The sequence below is a fragment of the Achroia grisella genome, unplaced genomic scaffold (genome assembly GCF_030625045.1).
Source record: "Achroia grisella isolate CSIRO2021 unplaced genomic scaffold, CSIRO_AGI_Agris_v1 utg359, whole genome shotgun sequence".
Classification (NCBI taxonomy): Eukaryota; Metazoa; Arthropoda; class Insecta; order Lepidoptera; family Pyralidae; genus Achroia; species Achroia grisella.
Window position 1 is genome coordinate 304452 of NW_026712817.1, and position 14376 is coordinate 318827.

The 14376-nt window shown below is 33.4% G+C and overlaps 2 protein-coding genes across 2 annotated transcripts; both read right to left on the bottom strand.

The window, feature by feature from the left end:
- Positions 1-1101: 1101 nt before the first annotated feature.
- Positions 1102-11045, bottom strand: LOC131843929 (sarcoplasmic calcium-binding protein, alpha chain). Its single transcript, XM_059192715.1, has 4 exons — positions 10907-11045; positions 6607-6773; positions 4711-4944; positions 1102-1338 (listed from the first exon to the last, which is right to left on the bottom strand). The coding sequence occupies exons 1-4, from the start codon at positions 10956-10958 to the stop codon at positions 1216-1218; spliced, it is 576 nt and encodes a 191-aa protein (XP_059048698.1). The 5' UTR covers positions 10959-11045; the 3' UTR covers positions 1102-1215.
- Positions 11046-12489: 1444 nt separating this feature from the next.
- On the bottom strand, positions 12490-14352 carry LOC131843971 (uncharacterized). Its single transcript, XM_059192758.1, has 2 exons — positions 13857-14352; positions 12490-13019 (listed from the first exon to the last, which is right to left on the bottom strand). The coding sequence occupies exons 1-2, from the start codon at positions 14070-14072 to the stop codon at positions 12537-12539; spliced, it is 699 nt and encodes a 232-aa protein (XP_059048741.1). The 5' UTR covers positions 14073-14352; the 3' UTR covers positions 12490-12536.
- Positions 14353-14376: the final 24 nt, after the last annotated feature.

The window sequence follows — 14376 nt, forward strand, 5'->3', positions numbered from 1 at the left end:
TAAAGAAAAACAATAAGTTTTTTTTTAAGAATTTTATTATAACAAATAGGATGTTTTCGTTAATAATGAATATTTACACATAAGTAATATTCTTAAGAACTTGATAACTAGATTCATTTTGTATGTTTGAGCACAACAATCAACATCGCCCGTACATTCCCCATAAGTCCTATAATATAATAGTTACTGCCTTTGTACATAAAAGTAATATAAGTCGTAATGAACCATTTAGGTTTCGTTCGTTTCATAATTATAATGATACCATAAAATACTCTAAAAACGATAAGGGGGACTCAACAATCCTGAAATCACGAAAAAACAATTCATATCTAGTATAAAGTAACGTTGGAAAACAATAGAATAATAAATTAATAACAATCGAAAAACCGTTTACAAACTATAATATGAAAATATCAGAAATTCAAAACAAGTACAGACTAGCATTGTGGGTACTTAAAACTAAATTATTTTATAAACAAATCTATAAAATATATTATAATCGGGAACGCATCGCGCCGTCAGATCGTTATTTTGGTGCGGTATCGATGCGACGCTGGTATATTTCTAGCGCGATATTCCGCACCGGCGTAAAATAAACTGTAAATATAGAAACATGGCGGACGTAGGCTCACCGTGACGTTATCGGTCACGTTCAAAAATATTATACATTTCCCGCCCTTTAGCGATTGTCTTGCCAATAATGAATTTAACAGATACGTGCCGTGCCACCTTCAAACTTCCGCCAAGTTTCTGCTATTTGGAAGTTCCCTTTGTCTTTTTCTTGTAGCCTTGTTTAATTAAAATAGACAATTAACCACCTTATTTGGGAAACTGAAACTTCCCACAAAACCATTTTAACTGTTGTAGTGTTTCGTCCCATTCTTTCACGTGAAGGAAATAGCTCGAAAGAAAAGATCAAAACAGTTCAATTGCTAAAATCGGTTTGTTAGGCGTCTGAAGTTTTTATGAATAAGGGCTAGATTAAATATAATTGCTACTAAAGTGTATAACACAGACCAAAGTTTTTATTATACGATGTTAATTTGGTTCTTATATAGTTCATAACCATTTCTTATTTCCGTCGTGTAAACGTCGTGTTACAACATTTGATAGTTCGAGAAGTCCTTAAAGGCTAAACTTTATTGATGTTGTTTTATAATAAAAATTGAATTAAATAGGTGTGTCAGTCATAGCTTAACCTATAGCAGGTTATAATTATATCTCTAAGGGGCCAAACAGGTACTTCGCTTGACAACTGTCGGTGGTGTCACCTAGGAATTGGGCGAAAAGTTCTTGATACCTGGATACCGTAATGCCACCTTTCTTTCTGTCATCGTCCTGAAAAGATGAACATAAATGCTTCATTAATTTTAATGTTAATTAAAACATTTGTGTGTACTTTTTTCTGTAAATTAATTATGGATACAAATTCAACGGTTACGGGTACTTGTTATTTGACTTTTGTAATACCTAAGTCTATTTGGCTATGAACATCCGTCTAAGGCGTCTCCTACCGGTAACTTTAAACATTCTTGAACGTTATATCTCGTTATATTTCGTTAATCTTTTGTTAACCATTTTGGCTACTGGTTGACTCAATTACCCTAGACCCGAATAAAACTAAAAATAAGTCCATCAAATTAAAAATACATCTAGGGCTCTATATAAATAAATACTCATTTGATAATTGCTCACGATAAATTACAATGGAATGTAAGAAAAGATCAGGAAATGGGTCTTTAAAGAAACAATTGAAGAATTCTCTTGGTTCCGAGCCAAGGGGAAAGTTGTCTAATGTTTTTATTAGTTTTATTACGCTACTGTGTCCCTTGTTAACGCGTGTGGTAATGCGCTTATCTGATATACTATTATTTATGTGGTAATTAAATTATGAGCCTGCTGTTTAAATCTAACATTTATATATGAACATGTTTTTTTTTCAAAATACATGAATTGATTTGTTGAATAAAATATTATGAGTAAAAACTTTATTGTTATGATTAACCAATTTCATTCAAATTACGAAAATAAATTATTTTAAAAACCAACCAAAAGATTGTATCAGCTAAAACTTTCAGATTAAAAAATGCTATAGTTGTGAGACATATAATTGGTTTAATACACGTTTAAAGTTTATATGAAATAGTCGGTTTTTTTCTAATATTATATACAGATGCATGCAATAAATTGCAGCATTTTTAATGGAGAAGTCAATTTACCATATTATCTTCATTTATGTAAAACTTTAAATGTAGTTAAGTCAGAAAATCCATCAAAATATTGTAGCCAAGTATAAACAAATACAAGGTGTTACAGGTGTCCATAAGCCACGATATCCATAAGGCGGGCTGTATACTTGTAAGACGTTTTCGTATAAAAGAAATTTACAGATTTTACGAAGAATAAACAATTCTAAAAATTTTTAAATACATATCGATTGTGACTAACAGCGTTAGACCATAAATACACGCGTAGGTTTTATATCAATAACGATGAGGTAACCGACATGTAATAATAGAGTTCACACCTAGTCTATGGCTACAGATAGTTAATCGCTTCATAGTATAAATAATACAGAATCACTTGTGTACTACGAGGTATTTATTTTTAAATGATATTGGATTGGTTAATTCGAGCACCTAGATTCACGCCACATCAAAGCTTTGTCTAGCCGATCACGTTCGCTGTCTCTCAAATAAATTTACGATCACTTCTCTATTTTACGAAAGTATTCGCACAACAAAAGACTGTGGACGCATTACGTTGGGTTGAAGGCCAATACTATTGTAAAGCGACACAATTGTTGGCCATCCATCAATAGATTGGGCATTCGCATCTGCTTCCTGATGTTATAAATGTTTGCTCCTTTAGCGTAGGGATGAGAAAAGTAATCGATTATGAAAGTAAATCGAATAATTAATTCAGATTTTTCGTTAACGATGTTTTCATCTTACCTAAACCACTTAGTTGGATTAAAAAATCGTCTAAAAACAATTCTAATATTTACAGTCAGAAACATGATAGTGTCTTAAAAACCACAATAAATTAGTGATCTAAATTTAAAACAAGAACACTCTCTAGTCAAGAGGCCTAATAATCAATTATTTTAAGAAAATTAACAATTATTAAATTTTTTATCGGTTATTATATTTAACAAAATAATCGATAAATAGTATTATTTTATACAGGATGACACATCCCTACATTAGCACAACGTAGAACATCTACGAGCACCAAGTAGAGAGGTCTACGCAGACGAGGGTTAGCCCTCCGCGTATGTTTTTGTTCATTAATGTTACATTGAAGAAAGACATATAAGGTTATAAAGTATAAAAATAATTACAAGTATTGTAACTTTTAATAATAATCATTTGAACAATTCACACAGAGCCATCTAGTTCCAACCTAAGCAGAGCTTTTGTTATGGGTGAAGGTTGAAGCAGTCAGTCAGCCCCATGGTAAGTTAGCTAGAGCTTGTATTATGGGTACCAGACAACGAATATAGATACATTTTTCTTGTAAGTACACACATAAAAACAACCAGACTAATACAAACAATCATACTCATGAATACAAATATGTGTACCATGCGAGGAATCCAACCCACAACGATGGAAAATAAAGCGGCGTGCTAAACCACTACCACCGAGGTCGTCAATAAATCTTTCATCTTCAGACAGGTAGTACAAAATGAGCTAGTAAAATGGGCTGTAGATATAATTAGAGATCTCGACTAGCGAGAATTCTTTTCTTTCACCACTTACAACAATAGTAGAGTGAAGATTCCGTAATATTGTAAAATACTGATTGCATGCCAAATTGTATCGTTAATAGATCCTTTTAGAGTATATTATTCATCACTAATTGGAAATTCAAAATATTCTTGTGAAGGCATTGTCAGTAAGCAATAGGTATAACCTCTCATGTGTCCATGATTCCGGGACTGTCGTTGTAATAAATCCACGTTTGATGCTATTGCCAAAACTTGCCTTTAGCTACAAGCCGCAGAGCAGTCGGTATTTCGAGAGCCGTGTAAACCATGGAATACTACTTGGTATACATCTGTTTCATTTAAATGAAAATCAACCGTAACTATGTAGAAACAAGATTGTTTATATAATTTATTACCTGTGCACACGTGCCATTGGTGTTAGTTCTAGTGACGCCTACAGATATGATGTAAAAAATATAAAGTCTGAAGATTATAAGACGAATGTAACTATTAACAATTACAGGTGGTAAAGTAACAGACTCCTCAGCGGATGGCAAACAATTAAAATAGTTTAATTGCAACATCGACAAGGTTTTATAAGAAGCATTTAGGTTTCTTAAGAGTCAGCAACGCGCACGTATCACCCCTGGTGTTTCAAACGTCCGTAGGCCACGGCAAGGCAACCGTTTACCATTACATGGACTGTAGGTATAGTTGTTTGCCAGAGTTGTAGCTAAAAAAACGTACAACTTACAAGTTATTAACATTTAAAAACCATACTCTTTTTAATACTTCAGTACCTACTGTAATCTCTAAAAGAATTCATTCCGCGATAATAATCTTCGCTGGTAGAAATTTTCCTGAATCCACATTCTAATTTTGATTTTTATCATTGTCAATAATATATCATGTATTGCATTTTCAATAATATGTGATAATTTCTGTATCCTACCTACACATTTATGGTAAAAGAAATCATGTAATATGAGTATACTTACATTTAACAGTGAGCTGAATGCGTCGTCAATAACTTTGATCTCTTCCACGACCATTCTCTGAATACAGTCGTACCGGAACTCTTCAATGCCGATCACACCGTCTTGGTTTATGTCGATCGTCTTGAAATTGGACTCGATAAACGCCTTCAATGCTTGTGGGAAGTCGTCGTACTTCTTACCTACACAGCTGTTCTTGACTGCTTGTTTGAATTCGTCCACTGTGATCATGCCGTCCTGTAATTCATTTCTATGTTACTTTTATGGATTTCACTGTGAATATAAAGAGAGGGATGCGTGTGCAAGAGCTCAGTGTAACTTGTATCATGAATAAAATTTATAAAGTACGATTTAGTAATTGTATTTTTGAAATAAAGGTTACAGTTTGAAATTTTAATGACATCAATATAATATGAGTGTGCTTTTTCTGACATATGGAATATGTGTTCTATATACGAAGAAAATAGTAGGTATTTCCTGTTCATATTTATGTACAGGTCAGTCCAAGGATATTTTATATCGATAGGGAACCGGGGTGCTCGCGAGGAGAGGCTGTACCCTAATCAAATGGCCACGGATTGAGTAGAACAAAAGAATCCCACACACCGCCTCGTTCCCTCACCTGCAGAGAGAAGGTCTTTTGAAGATTTTTCCACACGATTAAAAAATGGATATTCTAATGTAAACGTAATACTCGACCTATACTGATACCGCTGAGTTCCTATTGGGTATACAGCATGGTAGGTCGGCCATTTCTGTTCTATTAGAGTAGTAAAGTTCCAAACAGTATAAAAACCTGTAGTTGAATTCGATCGGGTTGATTTCGTGTGTCGATGTGGTTACGTTCTTTATAGACCAGTCGATCAAATCAAAGAAATGCCTATTCCAAAGAAATGCTATTTGAATTCTGATGTGAAATATAGCGTAGATAAAATTAAATGCCAGGCTTCGGAAAGAGAGGTAACATGTACCAAAATTCATACATAATGTTGAACATCTACCTTACTTTTACATAGCAAAATATTTAAAATTACTAAATAATTCATAAGTAAACATTAATCGACAACACCGATTTAATTATTTTTAAAGCAACATGCCTCTTACAACATTTAATTTTGGTGCTAATTTAAAACTAAGCGTGCTCTACTATCACTACAAGACTACAGCTGCGTGCAAACTCCATCTATTTAATAACTGTTAGCTTATTATAATAATAATGTTCATTATATTTTTAAATACCTTAAAGAATAAGGCATTGATATGTCTTGGGAATAAGGAAGCGATCCTTGCTCGTAAAGATACAAAAAACGTAGGTTCGTAACATTCAGTCCGTACCTCGACTATTGTCAATTGAAGTGACCTTTTTTGACGAATCTGCTTTATCGTGATAGGTCAATTTAAGACTAGGTCTTCCCCAGTCTATGCGTATTTTCATCTACTCGTGTATATTTGTTGTATCGTCTTCTCATTGGATATTCTCTCCAGCAGCATGCAGTTTGCTTTTATAATGTAAATTATATCGAGGTTCTACATAAGTCCGCATTTAAGGTTAGTAGCATAACTATGATACGAAACATCTATTTCAATACCTACGGTTACTTTGCATTCTTCACGCCTTTAAAAATCCATCGCAACATGAACTCCTAATAGCGGATCACTAAACTTGTGTTTTTTATACTTACATAGCCTTGCCACTGCCGAATCTAGCAGCTACAGTTCTGCTAATTAGAAATAAAACTAATAATGCATTACATCTAAACATGCCCGCCATTTCTGCGACATCCGGCCATCTTAAGAAGCTGTTAAACCAGTCAATCGTGTGATTCGTGCCAATTGCCAGCGTGTAGCTTCTGAAGCGTGTATAATGTATGGAGGGGGATAACCGACATAGTCTGGAACCTTATCGAAGTCCGCCAGCTGGGTGATCTCCTCCCAGAGACTGAGCATGATGTGCTGGTACTTCTGCAGACGCGCTGCGCTGCAGTCGCCCTTGCCCTCGAGCACGCACGATCGCAGCGCAAGGCATTGGAAGTCGTGCGAGTCTAGATAACCGTTGTTGTCGATATCTGTAATAATAATTTGTTACTCATCAGAATAGCATGTCTTCTGTGACCAGTCCGGTGCTTTTTGTAAGAAGTACTTCATTACCCAAGTGTACACTTTAATGTTATTATTCAGAAATGATAAGTTCATACTTATAAATACATTACGTATTACAAATTAAATTATCTTTATTCCTGTAGATCTATTACAGACTCTTATGATGTGTCAAATCTACAGTCCATTCCGAGTGCTATCGAGCAAAGAAGAGATGACAAGAAACTCAGCTCTTGTTTTTTTCAAATAAGCTATACATAGTTAAAATTGCATTAATTTTTATTAATAAAATTGTAATAGTTTTATTAGAGTATATTATTTAGTAAATTTAATATTTCTACTTAGATATTATATCTTATTTTTAACGAGGCAAAACATGGAGAAGTTAAGATCGTAGACAATAAACACAATTGCTAGTATGCTCCCAACGCGTCTTGAAAATCCTCGAATAATAGCTAGAAGAAACACAAAACTAAAACATTACAGTTTAATCTAAATAGTATATTTTATAATTCTGTTTACACTCATAAATCTAAAGAATTCTGGTAACATCTGCAACAGGTACGAGTACGTCATCTGCATTTCTGGTTTTATTTCATGTGCGCACAGTTACATTACTGTGTGTGTATGACATTGTAAGAGAGACATTTTCAATTGCCGATCAATGTCGCAACCGTGTGCCGCCGTCCAGTTGGCGGGTAAACAATAGTATCAATTTAATTATAGCTCCCATGCCAAGAGTTACCATTGACTTTCGCAACATGACTTTTCGCTTTGTGCGAGACGACACAGTACGAGGATCTTTCAGAATGAGTGACAGTGGCAACAGGTCTGTCTCAATATCAACGAGTAATTTGTATTAATCGTGATATATGTATAAGTTAATAATAATCATCAAAACAACTCATTAATGTTCACTAATGATATGAGACATTTCAGTAATATTGCGGAAAACTTATTTTGGGACGTTACCGGATATCAGTCTAGTCTAGGTACAATAACTACTATGTTAATCTACGGAGTAGTTGACAAAACTGTTCAAGAGTAGATTTAATAACATATATACATTAGAGAGTTTTAATTCGTGTTGACTTTTTTCATCAATGTATTGTGCATTGTACCCCTAGTTAAATCTTACGATATTCTTAGGGAAGGAAGAGCGATGATACGTACTACGGCTCTTCACATTGCTGTGTCTTTTTTGCTATCCCAGTGATATAAAAAAATCAGCTCAGACAAGAAAAAAAATAAAACAAAGCACCACTGCCAAAAGCATAATGTGGTGTGCATAATTAACAAGACGATCAAATCACAAATGTTACTATACGGTTTAAAAATAATCGGTCACGCAGCTATTACGATCGACGTTGAATTAGTTGCTTGCTGCCAATTATAAGTCTTATTTTAATTTGATCTAAACTCATTACGAATTATTTATATTGTTAACCGGGTCTTAACACGGATGATTTCATGGTAAACAGAAAGAGAGAGAGAGATAAATTATTTACCTTTATTTACCATAAAATTATTCGTGTTAAGACTCGGTTAACAATATAAATGATATATACTAAATACGAAAGTTTAAAAATATTCCTTATCCAATACATTTTTGAGCATTCACTGTCATAGCAGGATACTTGGAAAAAATTATACCTACATTAGAAAACATTTAAATAAATCTTTTTCCTACAGACTGAACTTTAACTCAAGTTACACAACCATCCGTGTAGACAATCCGCTGTCTGAAGAAGTAACCCTATTATTATCCAGTTTTGTTGTTATTTTTTAAATTTATTTAACATTCCTTTTAGTATACGAGTACTCTATGTACATGGCGATAGAAATATGCAGGTAATACAGATATATTTTTCTTTATATTACTGCACCTTGCATGTGTGTGCACTTTAACGCAAATAATAAAATAATAAGTTTAATCTATCTATGTATACTCAACAGACGAATTTGAACCTTTTGAACAAAAATTACTTCGACGTGCATGTACCTTTAAAATCGCCTTGTCCATGTGAGCTTTCAGTCGAAATTTTACTGAGCTTGTTAATTAGTAGGAGAAGTCAAGCGTAAAACGCTCGTGTTATTGGCAAACATGTGATATTACTAGCTACCATGCCGATATGAATCATTATCCTTATTGAAATTTGTGAATCCGAGTAGGTAAATGACAAATAGTTAATTATAGATTACGTTAATTTATACTATCTCTAATTAATGCGCTTTTCTAAGTTATTTGTTTCAGTTAGAATTATAATAGGTACTTGTAGAATATAAAATCTGGGAGACATGTTGTCTTGTTAGCGTTTTAAATTAATTTATTACATGGTGCATATCAGGGATTTCTATTCATATCTATCTTCTCGGTCGCAGTGGTCTAGCAGTTTAGCACATTGCTCTACTTCTCATAGTACCGAGTTCGATTCATCACACACATCAATATGATTAAATTGATTGATATTGGTGTTTTCTATATTTATTAAATTATCCATGTATTTACAAAAGTAGAACCAGCTCAAAGGTAGAAAATAGTATAAGCTGCTGTGTGTCTGTGAATTGTCCTGAATTATTATTATTGGTAGATATATATATCTATATATTTTATTCTTACATTTATTTAGGGACTTTTATCATAATATGATAATGCCAGTCTTGGCATATAGATATTATGGCTCTCTTTTATAAATTGCTAAATAATGGTTGTACCTACATCCCCCGCTACGGCCCAGATAAGAGGCTAAATGCGGATAATAGTATCCAACATACAATACTATTGTGGTTGCCCCTTAATTGATTGCTTAGTTTGACTAAGCAATCAATTAAGGGACGACGTAGTGACGAGACTTGTTCTAGGCATAATATTCGATCATTTTGAATTTCATCCTTAATTGTTTTCATATACGTTTAAAATTGTAGATGTTATTACCTACCTTATTTATTCATTTAAGTTCTACATGTAGTCGGAGATGTAGAATAAAAAGTACATATGTTTTGTCAAAAAACCACTTCCATTCTTGGTTCTGAAATAGTTTGGGATCGTGGACTTTAACTACGTTACCGTTTTCAAGAAAATACTGCATAACAAACATATAAGAAAATGTATTTTATCAAGAAGGTCCCTCTAGAAGTTTGGATTTCCCGATTGGATGGACATGGTATAGATTCCTCTTTGACCGCCCAGAGCAGTGAAATCAATGCAAGTCTAATTATAACTTCCAAACAGATACTCTCTACAAAAGTTTCGATGTAGATGAGCAGTTAAATATTTTTAGACTCTGTTCCCGTGTAATTCCTATAATAAAGTTATCAATGGAAGCATTCCAGCGTTGCACACACATTCCGCATCGTTCCACAACGTCAGACACTGATGGATTTATCTTTGTAAAATACATAAAAAAATAAACTTGGTTCCCATCCAATCCTACTACGAGGTGTGCTCAATTATCTTAACACAAATAAAATAATCTAAGAAACTATAACTAATTTAAAAAGAATTGAATTTGTTTATAGAAATAATTTCAATTATAAACTTCCATGACTAGATTTGGAAAAATCCAGTAAGTGTAAACTGTAAAAATAAAAAAAAAGGAAAATTATGAAAAATAATTTAAATTATAAACTTCCCAAATAAGAAAATAGGTAAAAATATTCGGTTTTAGTTGTGTATATATGAGAAACAATATACAGTTTTCTTTAATATTTTGAGGTAGTTATTTTTGCGCCTTAACTTTTAATTTAATTAGTTATCTCTGTCTACACGATGGGACTAGGTCTTGTCATATGCACCAAGGAGCCTGACGTGTTAGACGGATACTGTTATATTGGTATTGCAATATTTTTAAGAACTAGCAATTGGTTATAATAACTTACCGGTAGGTAGATAAACACGAGCTTTTTAAACTTTTTATTTTTATTATTTCTAAGCTTTAAATTTAACAAGATTAATGTTAGACATCAAGTTGAAAAAAATTATAAATTTGAACATATTATTTACATATTAAAAAAGAAATCAATCAATTATCTATTAGCCAATTATCTGGTAAAAGGTCCTATAAACCAATTGGGTAGTGCACCATACAACACGAGGACTTACCATAAAGATATCGGACCACGAACGCGACCCTGTTGTCCCATGTGTATGCCATGTCGATTAAAACTTTACGACTACACTCTATGGATTTGAGAGTATGTTAGCGAGGCAAGGAGCGCGGCGGCGGTCGCTCGGCGACTGCCGCCCGCCGCCTGCGCCACCCTGCTCTGAATAAACGAAATAAAATAATATTACTAGCTCATTGTACGTCACACTACTATACCCTAAATATACGGCGACTAGGTAACTAGGTATTGACATCAGATGGGGCTCGGATGCGCTTGACCTGGGCTAAGCTGTCTCGGTATGCCCATTTGAGTCATGCAAGCTTTTGTATTAAGAAACGGTACTTTCATATTAATTTTATTTCCAAAGGTGGCTAAAGTATTTTTCAATTGACTCCAAAAAAAAAGGTACTGAGCTTTTGTGTATTCACCTATTAAAGTGCGCAGTATCTTCGCCAATTTCAAATCGATACACACAAAAGTTCTATTCGGTTGTACCTATTTCTGCTGTTTTTGTATACACATTTATGTAAAGGTTATTTTTATTTTTAAAATTTAAGTTTTTCTATAGGACACGAATAAAACAAGGTTGCGGCTCACCTAATTGTGATTTTTTAATTATTATAATGGAAAGGTCTCTCGCCTGCGATAACGTATAGGCTGGCGGAGCACAAGTTTTGTATGGAGAGAGGACTGGGACTCCTTTAAAAATTTTCGTGACTAACTATATTTACAGACTATTTGCTACTGGTAAGAAATATACAACTACTGCAAGAGAAGTGCAAATTATTAACAGTGTATCCACTATAAATCGGTCCAGCTACAGCAACCTTAGTAAAAGCAAGCTGGCAGCCCACCTGGTGGTAAGTAGTAACGTTCGCTAAATGCCTACCATACATGACCAGCACTATGAATATCACGTTATCATGTGACGCCCGTGACACCGCTCATCCGTTGGCATTCGAGACTTCCGGAGGACTAAGATGTCATGTCTCTTATGCTGTAATTTCACTGCATTATCGTAGTCTAAATTACGACCTTAAATGTCCTTAATAGCTGGTTCCTCTTTAATTTTTAGTAGGTGTTGTCTGCCATTTCAAGCTGTTCAATTATAAGTAGTTGGAATTATCGGATTAATGTCGGCGATAGACTCGATAGTCTAGTGGTTTAACACATCGCCTTAATTTCGATGGTCGCGTGTGCCATCCTGCTCATCATTCAAACATTTAATCATTGATGTTATTGTTTGTATTGTTCTGAGTGTTTTCAATATAAGTTATATAGTATTGTATGTATTGATAAAAAAAATCAGTAAGGCTATAAAATAGGCGGTGAATGTTTGTACAGATGAAAACGCGGATTAGCAGCTAGTGTAATATATAATATTAATATGAATCCATTGTAAAACAGAAATAAATATTAATTCTACTATTTTTAGCAGCTTTAATATTTTGTGTACAATGAATTTTCTTAATGAAATATTTATATGAAAAATAAAATAAAAGATATTTTAAGAAATAAACATCATTATGAAAGTCTTATAAGTTTAATTATCTTTTTATAACTTAATAAATAATCCTAATTAAATTTAAGTTTCATTAATTGTCCATTACGAATTAATTTAAATATCACTTTGATAGTTCCCGAGCAATACTCTTCAGAGCCTCGGTTTGTTCTTTCATTAATTTTAGTTTTTGTCTCAAGTAATCCTTTTTGAAATTAAAATAGTCCTCTTTTAAGTCTATTTTCCGTTGCTCCGAAGTAGCTAACAGATCACAATTGGCGAAACAGTTATCAGAATGCTTAGAACTACGTTTTGAGCTTTTCATTTTACGTTTATTGTCTGTGGTGGGAGTAAACACTTTAACTTCAGGTGGAGATTCTGGTTCACTGAACGAAATAGCTGATTCCATTTCATTCTTGTAGTTATCCATTGAATTGTCCTGATCCATCTGGACGAATTCTGTAGTCTCTTGATAGCTGGTTGTTGATGATACGTTTTTGAGACCTAAAGCTTCCTGTTCTGCTGGTGTGAGCATCATCGCAGATGATGGCACTTCACCATTGATTTCAGCTTTCCTCTTAGTTTTTGAACGTAAATCCTGCCACGTCTGAAAAATAAGTAAATAGCTTGAATAATGACTATAATTATATTCATCAGATATTTTATGAAAAAGTAAACTGAGCTAGAGTTCGTAAAGTCTTTTGCTTGGCACGTCTATCTAGCCTATTTCAGCTACCAAGCAGCTTATCTTATAAAACAGGGAGTTTAGAATAAGATTTTAGTCCTTCAGAATGGCAATGCATAAGGGATACATGTGTGATATCCATGATGCTGTTCATGTATATATCTGGTTATCTCTTCAGGCTTTTTGTCATTTCAATTATATACAAAAAGTAACAAATAACTATGTATATTTATATTTCTCTCTCTCTAGTAATTATCTGTCAAATATATATATTATAATCCATATAGATTGATACATCTACACACATGCTCTCATTACTTCCATAACAATATTGTAAATGTATGTATGTCTGTCTAGCTGTTCATTTGTTACTTTTTCACAACTAAATGGTTGAATAAATCTCAATTAAATTTACCATGAAAGTAAACTATAATATCAGGATTAACATATGCCATCTATAAAAAAAATAATAACAACTTCCTGTTCTTCAAAACTAAAGTCGCTAACAGAACTGATTGATAGTAATAATAAGTTTCTTGTCACTTTGTCTCCACAACATCTTTTCAAGAGATGTAGCTAACCAAATAAGCCAATATATGGCTTAAAAATGTCTTGGATAAATAAACAATTTTGACATTGGCTTTAATAAGAAAGGCGGTTGAAAACAGTTGACAGTTTGTGCAGTATCAGGTAAGAACTGGTATACTCTAAATACACAGCACAATAGGTAATATGTTTAAAGGTAAAATAAAATTTTACTTTTCTCCACTGCCTCCAAGTCTTGCGCGCGCCGGGCCCAGGGATGGAATTGCACTCGTGCGCAATAGTCTGCCACAGTTTCTGTGAGTCTCTATAGTTGAATTCTTGTGTTACTTTACAAGTTATTAATTGTGGGTGCTTCGTTACAAATTCAATGAGCTTCTTCTTTTGGCGGGCAGTTACATACATACCTCTCTGCCTTTTCCTCTCATCCATTCTATCAACAGAACAATGCACCCAGCATCGTAGATAGCGAAATCAACGGCCGGTAGAAACATTTACAGTTCGTAGTTTAATGTCCATTTCACCTTAATTTAGGATGCATTTTATAATACATCTATTGAAGTATTACCTCGTAACGAAATTTACTATATTATTGATGTTCTAACAAGCAAATAGCATGTTTTTATGTTTGATGTATTATTCTCATTTCATCAAGTTTAATACAATTTATAATTTCTAGAATAAGTACATCTAATTATTCTATATCATAGACGACTTCTATTATTTGAAATTAATA